We start from the raw sequence: 10,000 nt of genomic DNA on the forward strand, positions 1-10,000 counted from the left end.
GCGCCGCGGCACGCAGAGCCCACGGAATACCCACGGGATTTTTCCTTTCTGTTTCGGGCTGGTGCTGCTGCTGCTGCTGCTGCTGCTGCTGCTGGTGTTCCGACCTGGGGATGGTGCTCTTCCATTCATACCTGCCACCTTCAACAGCCACCGCGACCCACACATTCCGCGCAATCGCAATGTCTGCACCACAAAAGCGCTCCAACGCTATCCCATACGATGGCAACAGAAGGAGGAGGACGTTTGTGGACAAGTTTCCATGCAGTATTTTCGCTTGTCCGCACTTAAAAGGAGCGGACCTGTTGCTGCTGCTGCTGATGCTGATGGAGCGAAAAACTTATGGTTTGTGTCGCTCGCAGTACCTTTTACGTATGTAGGTCTGGTCGCTACGATGCGCTACGTGTATGCCAACATAACGACGAGGCGAACGCACCCGCAGACGAGAAGTATGCACAGCGCTCTTCGAGGACATTCTTTTGCCACTGGCATTCTCGTTTTTCTCTCTCTCTCTCTCTCTCTCCCTCTTTCTTCCTTGAGATGCGGGGTCCTTCCTTCTCGCATTGGCCAAAGCTGGTTCTGCTATAAAAACCATCAACTGGGAACTGCTTGATGTGCGCGCCAGTTGAGTTGAAATGAAATCTGTCTCACCGCAGGCTAACCTGCGTCTCATCAACGACTCTCCCCTTTCCCTGGACATCTAGTTCGAATGCTCCCGCAAGAACTGCCTGCCTATACTGATCCTGTCCTTTTTCTTTTTTTCGTTTTCTTCCATTTCCATCTTCTAGGTGCATGTGCGAACCAGGATATACGGGCAAGAACTGCGAGTCCGGCTACATTCCCTGCTCACCGTCGCCCTGTCAGAACGGTGGCACCTGCAAGCAATCGACCAAGTACTCCTACGAATGCAAGTGTCCTCCCGGTAAGTAGCAGGCGCCGCATGTGCGCGATTCTCTTCTCCTTTGGTAGGAAACGATGTGTAAGCAGCTCCGTCATGTGTTAGAAAGTTAATGCAGACGATCGTGATGGGCCAGTGTCGCTGGATGGATGACTGGATTTCGGCAAATCTTTCTCGTCGCTAATGTGCTGCCCGATTGCTGGCTCGCGTCCCATCGAAGGACTAACGGCTTCAATCGGAAGGGGGTGGTTGGGCCGTCGCCGTCGTGCTGATCGTGCCTGAGCCGTTAGTTCTCGGGATGCGCTCGCAGCAATGGTGGGGCTTTTCACTTGAAACATACCTTGCACGAAAACTCGCCTTAACCACCAACTCGCGTTGCGCACAACACGCGTCGCGCTAGCAGGAAAGACGGAGAAGGGCTATTTTATCGGTACTTTCTTTTTCCACTACTGCAGCATACTCCCGTGCATCTTAAGCCGTGCGTGTATGTGTGTTCATCTCTCTCTCTCTCTTTCTCTTTTTACGGATTGAGAGCGCGCGAATCTCGGCGATGGGAGCCGCCTCCGGGAGTTTGGACGATGCTGGTCGGACCAACACACACAATCATCTCCGGCTGGCTGGCTGGCTGGGTTGAAAAATCTGTGGCTATACCACAAGTGGTGGATGCAAAATGAATCTTTTCGGGCAGCTCGCGAAGCAGACGAGAGTGAAAGAGCAAGAAGGGGTGTGGGGGGGACATAGGAAGAAGAGGTGCACGGGGAGCAGCAACAGTGGTTGAGAGAAGAAAAAAAAATGAAGCATGCAGAACTCCCGGGGCGGAAAAAGAGAAAGAAGAATCCGAACGAATCACGGGCGCAACGGAACAGAAATCGAAGCAACGAGAATCTCGAACGAAGGAGTTGAAAGTAAAGAAGAAGCAGAGACAGAGAGTAAGCCTACCCGGGAAAACAGGAAGGGGGAAAAAACATAAATGAGAAGAAAAAGAGCGAGATAGATAGCGATAGCGAGATATATTGACAACGGGAGTGACAAAGAACTGCTAAAAAGAGAGGAAAGAGATAGAGAGAGAGAAGGAGATGGAATGAAAGAGGCTGGAAACAAGATCATCGGAAACCCGTGGAGCCAGCAGACGTATAAATGTCGAAGAAAAAGGAAGGATTCCTGTTTGTCTGGTCAGAGTGAGTAGGAGAGGGGAGCAATGAAAAAACGGGGAAGCAGCAAACCATATCTTTTGGGGACTGGGCAGCTAGGAGCAGCTCATGGTAGCAAAACAGGGCAGCTAATCAATGCTACTTACGGCAAACACTAGCCAGCAATATGCAGCGCATCATATGCGGTGGTGTGGCTGCAAATATTCTTCATTTTTATGACTGACCGCTGCGCCTCGCCATTCCCCACACTTTACTGGACATGTTGGTCGACAAAACTATCGAATGTGTATTAATGATGTCCCACTTTTGCGCTCCTTCTCGGATAAAGTGGAGCGCTAGTAAGTGTAGCCCTACACACAGGAATAAGCTGGAGCTAGCCAGCGTGTTGTTGTACTGTGTGGCAGATATTGACATACCTCCAGATTGCATTTATCTACCAACCAATGTGTGACCCGAACAGCTCTTTGCTTTGCAATTTTTTCTGCTTGCTAGAGCATAAAAGAGGGCAACACATATTCGTGAACCACCAACGGGGACACAATTTGTGTCTCTTTTTCTTTTTTTTTTTTGTGGGCATCATAATAATCTGAATATATTTGAGTCCGTTTTAAAAAATCATGCTCGGTAAATCAATGGTCATTGTCAAAGCGTGCATATTGTGTAGTTCCTGCATGGCTCTTGCTGTGTGCGCCCGTGTATTTGTGGCAAAAAAGAGACACAAGAGTTTCGTCAACGCTCGCTCGCCTAGTGGTGGTTGTGTGGTGATGGTGGTCATCGCATTGCTTTTTCATTGCCTGCCGTCGCCTTTCTCACTACACCACACAAACACAGGCTCCCTGAGCCCTGTCTCTACTTCTCTGCACTCCTTACACCTTTACCGTGGAACCTATGCTTGGGCTGGCCTGCTTGCATGTTTTGGTGGTTCCCCAGCAATGTATCTGTGCTGCATGTTAATTCAACCACACAGAAGCTTATAACAAATTGATGTCACCGTATTTCTCTCCCAATGTCCGAATGGTCGGGAGAAGTGCGCACCATAGTTAGCCAACCAGCTAGCCACCATCACCAACACCGCCATTGGGTATACTACTGTGTCACGAAAGTAAGGTGACATTCGATATCATTTGAAAGTATCTGTTTTATTCCTCCAAATCCAAATTTCATCCCCTGCAAAGTAATCTTTCCCCGATACCATGCACCCACGCCTACGGATCTAATTGGGAATTGTTATCTAGGCAAGGTATCTACCAGACCGATCACCGATTGTTTTTATTTGTTGGGCCTCATCAACTGACGCTGGTGGTCGCCTAGGACGTTCTTCACCATCCTGGAAGTCTTTTTACCACTTATTAACCATTCTTATTTAACTTGTCATGGTTACTGCTGTGATGGACAACCTTTTAAAAAAAATTAAATATTTAAAAAATCGTTTACACCATAAAGTTGACCATCGAGTCTTAAGAGACTTTCGTGGCACATTAGTACACCCTTTTCCCAGTTCTTTGGTGGTGCCCGTTTGGCAATAAATCTGCCCTGCAGAGAAGAGAAGTGGTCCAAACGGCAGACACAGTGCCAGGAGGGGTCGCGTGTCATTGGCTTCTGCTCGTGCTGCCGGTTGATTAGAGAACACTTATTAAAATGGAAACCAGCGAGAGAAGAAAGAGGAGGAAAACCGATACGAATATATGTGTAAGGTTCTTTTGCCCGGACGGCTAGGTGTTCTGTGTGATGCCTATGTATGCGTGCTATTTGGGCTGGGCCCGCTGGGATCAAGATCCATCGAGTATGCTTGTATGAGAGGAGGCTGCGCGCGGTGGGCTGAAGTATCTTCTCCACTGCCCGAGCCCTGCTCGTCAAAGGTGACAGTGTAAGAGGCGTTAAGGCGTTTGCAGCAACCCATCGTTGATGATGCGCGCGATGATAATGTTTTATGACGCGAACCGGAGACCTGAGACAAGGCGCGGGCTCAGCGTTTGTTGTACAAGCGTTGAATAAATTAGAATCTGGACTAGCCATGGGGCAGCCATTTGCTTATTGGGGGTACGGACAATTTTCTAGGGCAACGGGGGTGACTATTTGGTTACAATCTTCAATCCACATTATGGTGGGGCATGCACGAGAGTAAACGATGCACCAGTTGATATGTGGAAAGCTAATCTATTTTTCTTCTTCTTCTTCTTCTTCAGGGTTCCAGGGTAAGAACTGCGAGGAAAACACGGACGACTGTCCCGGTAACATGTGCCAGAACGGTGGTACGTGCGTGGACGGTATCAACGCCTACCATTGCAGCTGCTCGTCCAGCTTCACCGGCGAGTTCTGCGAGAACGACGTGGACGAGTGCGCACTGCGGCCATCGATCTGCCAGAATGGTGCGACGTGTACGAACACGCACGGCAGCTACAACTGCATCTGCGTGAACGGCTGGAACGGACCGGACTGTAGCAACAACATCGACGACTGCGTCGACGCCGCCTGCTTCAACGGGGCAACGTGCATCGATGGTGTGGGCAGCTTCTACTGCCGCTGCACGCCAGGGAAAACCGGGCTGCTGTGCCATTTGGACGATGCCTGCACCTCGAATCCGTGCCACGCCGACGCCATCTGTGACACCAGCCCAATCAACGGCTCGTTCACGTGCTCGTGCGCGGTCGGCTACAAGGGGATCGACTGCTCGGAGGATATCGACGAATGTGACCAAGGTACGCCATTTTGGGGGGGGAAGATCCAGCTAACGTACGTTCCACTACTATGATACTTCCTTCTCCGTTCTCCAAAAACAGGCTCACCATGCGAACATAATGGCATCTGTGTGAACACGCCGGGCTCGTTCGCCTGCAACTGCTCGCAAGGCTTCACTGGACCGCGGTGCGAGACGAACGTGAACGAGTGCGAATCGCACCCGTGCCAAAACCAGGGCAGCTGCCTCGATGATCCAGGAACCTTCCGTTGTGTCTGTATGCCAGGTACGTCGTCAACCGTTTCGGCAGCTTATCACTGAAATCCTTATAAGACCCCACCCCCCGCGTCGTCCAAAAGGCTTCGGTGTACGGTTGACTGAATCACCCGGAATCCCTGAACCCCAGAATCCCCTCTTTGTACTACTACCGCCGCCCTCCCTTTGCCTCGGTTCCGACCTCGGTCGGTTGAGGTCGATTTCGGACCCACAAACACGTCGTTTGTCAATTGTGCGCGAGAGCGCGGGCGCCTTGGTTGAGTGGGAGTTGGGTGGGCCAGCAGGCTGCGCGCGCGCGCACCACCACAAGAACACAAGCGCGGACCGGACGAGCGGTGGTGTGTCTGTGATCTGTACTGTGTGCGCGGGGTACGTAGGCTGCGCAAAGTTTCCGTACAGCGATCCGCATGCTGCCGCTCAGGCAAAGCAAAAGCACTCAAACTGGTTTTCAGTAATACGGGTCGGGCCCGAGGGGGGGGGGAAGGTTTGAGTGGCACAGCGTAAGGACGCCCCGTTAGAGCGCGATGGTTGGTGGCGGCAAGTCGTGCAGTGCTGCCGATTCTACGGTAATTCCAAATGCGCCTCGGTGTGGTGGTGGACCCCCGCCAGTTGAGGACATTTGGAAGCCCGTGCAACAACACGCGCGCCACCGTTCGTTCTACACCCCTTTTACTCCCTCGATAATCAGAATTCGTCCAGGAGAGGCACTACACAACCACAAAAAAGACAAGAAACCAGTTAGCGTGGGGGGGGGGGGGGGGGGGCAGTCTTTCGTACGGCGTAGGGAGTGGTCAACTCGCCCAGTTACCTAGACGCGGAACCACCAAATCCCAGATCGAGGCAGATAGTTTTTTTTTTGTTTGATAGTTCAACACCCAAAGCCTATCATGCGACGTCAATGCTGCTCCAGGCGATAAAACAACCATCTCAGATGCACAACACACCAGGCTGGCCACACAAGTCATGAAATTGTGAACCGCGCCCGCAAAGAACCTCTTTAGTGAGTCGAGTTTTGCTGTTGGATCGTGGGATTTTCTCCCACTCCCCCCCCCCCCCCCCCCCCCCCCCCCCGGGCGGCAGCCTATAATGCATGCATATATGATTTAAGTCACAAACATATCCGGAATCGGGAGGTTGAAAACAGGTTTTTTGGTTCCATAATGGACCATTAAAGCGAGCTAATATCTCCTGCGCGAGATATTATTGCTGGCGACCCGTGGCACCCCCCCGTCACCTGCGTTGCGTGTGCACAAGGGTTTGCGGGTTTTGAGTGGTACCCTGTATAAACCCTGGAGTGCCAGTAACGATTTCACAATTAGTCACAAAATGCAGTAGCCATTTTTAGCGCATCATTATAGAAAGAGAAAAGCAGAAAGAGAGCAGAGAGCGAGTAAATAGAGAAGGCAAATTAACAGGAATTAAAAATGAGGTGCTACCGGGTGAAGATAAGGGGCGTCTTCTAGGATATGTCTCTTCCTCTTGCCTGCTTCGGCAGGATGTTGATCCGCTAGCGTCGTGCAAAGAGCGCAACCACTAACCACGCCAGTGTTGTATGTACTTTCTGTGTCGTATGCATTTATAGGTTACACCGGCACTCAGTGCGAGATCGACATCGACGAGTGCGCCACGAATCCGTGCCTGAACGGTGGCATCTGTCGGGATATGGTGAACTCGTTCAAGTGCACGTGCGCGATCGGCTTCTCGGGGTTGCGGTGCCAGATCAACATCGACGACTGCATGTCGCAGCCGTGCCGGAACGGTGGCATCTGTCACGACTCGATCGCTGGCTACAAGTGCGAGTGCCAACCGGGCTACACCGGGCTGTCGTGCGAGACGAACATCAATGACTGCCAATCGAACCCGTGCCATCGGGGCGCCTGCATCGACGGTGACAACTCGTTCACCTGCCTGTGTAACCCGGGCTACACCGGCTACCTGTGCCAGATCCAGATCAACGAGTGCGAATCGAACCCGTGCCTGTTCGGGGGACACTGCGAGGATCTGGTTGGGAGCTATCTGTGCCGCTGCCAGCCCGGCACATCCGGCCCGAACTGCGAGGTGAACGTGAACGAGTGCCACAGCAACCCGTGCCGGAATGGGGCGAAGTGCATCGACGGCATCAACCGGTACACGTGCCAGTGCGTGCCGGGTTACACCGGGTTCCACTGCGAGACGAACGTGAACGAGTGTGCGTCGGATCCGTGCGCCAACGGTGGCGTCTGCATGGATCTGGTGAACGGGTTCCGGTGCGAGTGTCCCCGCGGTTACTTCGATGCCCGCTGCCTGAGCGACGTGGACGAGTGCGCATCGAATCCGTGCATCAACGGGGGCCGGTGCGAGGACGGGGTGAACCAGTTCATCTGCCACTGTCCGCCCGGTTACGGTGGGCGGCGCTGTGAGATCGATATCGACGAGTGTGGTTCGAACCCGTGCCAGCACGGTGGCATCTGCCGCGATGGTCTGAATGCGTACGCCTGCCAGTGTATGCCGGGCTATACGGGGCGCAACTGCGAGGTCAACATCGACGATTGCGTAACGAACCCGTGCCGCAACGGTGGCTCCTGTATCGATCTGGTCAACGGGTACAAGTGCGTCTGCCGTGGCCCGTACACTGGCCGTGACTGCGAGTCGCGGATGGATCCGTGCCTGCCGAATCGCTGCCGAAACGGTGCCAAGTGTTCGCCCAGCTCGAACTATCTCGACTTTTCGTGCTCCTGCACGCTCGGCTATACGGGCCGGCTGTGCGACGAGGACATCAACGAGTGTGAACTGTCGTCACCGTGCCGGCACGGCGCTACCTGCCGCAACACGAACGGCTCGTACCAGTGCATCTGCGCCAAGGGGTACGAGGGTCGGGACTGTGCGATCAATACCGATGACTGCGCATCGTTCCCGTGCCAGAACGGTGGTACCTGTCTGGACGGTATCGGTGATTACACGTGCCTGTGCGTGGACGGGTTCGAGGGCCGGAACTGCGAGGTGGACATCAACGAGTGCCTGTCGCAACCGTGCCAGAACGGGGCGACCTGCAACCAGTACGTCAACTCGTACACCTGTACCTGCCCGCTCGGCTTCAGCGGCATGAACTGCCAGACCAACGATGAGGACTGCACCGAAAGCTCTTGCATGAACGGGGGCACTTGCATCGATGGGATCAACGCGTACAACTGCTCCTGCGAGACCGGCTACACCGGCAGCAACTGCCAGTTCCGGATCAACAAGTGTGACTCGCAGCCGTGCCGGAACGGGGCGACCTGTCACGACTACGAGAACGACTTCACGTGCCACTGCTCGTACGGGTACACGGGCAAGCAGTGCCTGGACTATGTCGACTGGTGCGCACAGGCACCGTGCGAGAACGGGGCCACGTGCACGCAGCAGGACAACACCTACCACTGCCAGTGTGCGGCCGGGTGGACCGGCAAGCTGTGCGATGTCGAGATGGTATCGTGTAAGGATGCGGCCGCGCGGAAGGGCGTCGACGTGCGGCATCTCTGCCGGAATGGTACGTGCGAAGACTTTGGCAACTCGCACCACTGCCGGTGCAAACCGGGCTACACCGGGTCGTACTGTCGGCACGAGATCAACGAGTGCGAATCGCAACCGTGCCGTAACGGTGGCACGTGCAAGAACCTGATCGGTGCGTACCGGTGCATCTGCCGGGCCGGGTTTCAGGGCCAGAACTGCGAGCTGAACATCGACGAGTGCAAACCGAACCCGTGCCGGAACGGGGGCATCTGTCACGATCTGGTGAACGGGTACAAGTGTTCCTGCCCGCCCGGTACGATCGGGGTGCTGTGCGAGATTAACACCGACGACTGTACGCCGGGCGCCTGCCACAACAACGGCAGCTGCATCGACCGGGTCGGTGGCTTCGAGTGCCGGTGTCCACCCGGTTTCGTCGGTGCACGGTGCGAGGGCGACATCAACGAGTGTCTGTCCAATCCGTGCTCGAACCCCGGTACGCTCGATTGCGTCCAGCTGGTCAACGATTATCACTGCAACTGCAAGCCGGGCCACATGGGCCGACACTGTGAGGTAAAGGTGGACTTTTGTGCGAACGATCCGTGCCTGAACGGTGGCCAGTGCTCGACACGCCAGTCCGGCCATCACTGTCTCTGCACCGACGGGTACTATGGCAAGAACTGCGAGTACAGTGGCCACGACTGTGACTCCAACCCGTGCATCAACGGACTGTGCCAGATTGCGGACGATGGTGGGTACCGGTGCGAGTGTCCGCTCGGTACCAGCGGTATCAACTGCGAGCTGGACGTGCTGGACGAGTGCAACTCGAACCCGTGCGAGAAGGGAGCGCAGTGCCAGAATCGGCTCGGCGACTTTGAGTGCTTCTGCCCGGCGAAATGGAAGGGCAAAACGTGCAACGAGTACGATCCCCACTTCAACGGGTGGTTTGACACGACGACACACCAGCGGAAGGGCGGCAGTGGCGGCGGACTACTGGGTGGGCTCGGCGGTGTTGGCCCCGATGGGCTGCCCAATATGTACGCGATCGATCTCGAGTATCAGCGGGCACAGTGCGTGAAGAAGGGATGCCGCGAGAAGCAGGGCAACCTGCGGTGCGACGAGGAGTGCAACACGTACGCCTGCGACTTTGACGGTAACGATTGTTCGCTCGGCATCAACCCGTGGCTCAACTGTACGGCCAGCATCAAGTGCTGGGAGGTGTTCCTCGATGGGTTCTGCAACGAGGAGTGCAACAACCCGCAGTGTCTGTTCGATGGGCGTGACTGCGAGAAGAAGCTGCAACCGTGCAACCCGACCTACGACGCCTACTGCCAGAAGCACTACGCGAACGGATTGTGCGACTACGGTTGCAACAATGCCGAGTGCGACTGGGACGGGCTGGACTGCGAGAACGAGAAGGAACCGGCAATGCTGGCGGAGGGTGCGATCTCCACCATTCTGCTGATGGACCTGACCGCGTTCCGGGCGAAGCGGGTCCAGTTTCTGCGCGACCTTGGCCACCACCTGCGCACGACC

General features: G+C 54.9%; 1 protein-coding gene across 3 annotated transcripts in view; it reads left to right on the top strand.

Annotated features, from left to right (window-relative positions):
- The window catches only part of LOC126579884 (neurogenic locus Notch protein), a 34,926-nt gene that overhangs the window by 20,967 nt on the left and 3,959 nt on the right, over positions 1-10,000 (top strand). For all 3 annotated transcript variants that reach the window (XM_050243582.1, XM_050243581.1, XM_050243584.1), the window contains 4 exons: positions 786-919; positions 4,233-4,745; positions 4,827-5,009; positions 6,582-10,000. The exon at positions 6,582-10,000 is cut by the window's right edge and continues 2,208 nt beyond it. In XM_050243582.1, coding sequence (XP_050099539.1) covers positions 786-919; positions 4,233-4,745; positions 4,827-5,009; positions 6,582-10,000 — 4,249 coding nt within the window. The remainder of the gene's footprint in view (positions 1-785; positions 920-4,232; positions 4,746-4,826; positions 5,010-6,581) is intronic.

This window comes from Anopheles aquasalis, chromosome Y (genome assembly GCF_943734665.1).
Source record: "Anopheles aquasalis chromosome Y, idAnoAquaMG_Q_19, whole genome shotgun sequence".
NCBI classification, from domain to species: Eukaryota; Metazoa; Arthropoda; class Insecta; order Diptera; family Culicidae; genus Anopheles; species Anopheles aquasalis.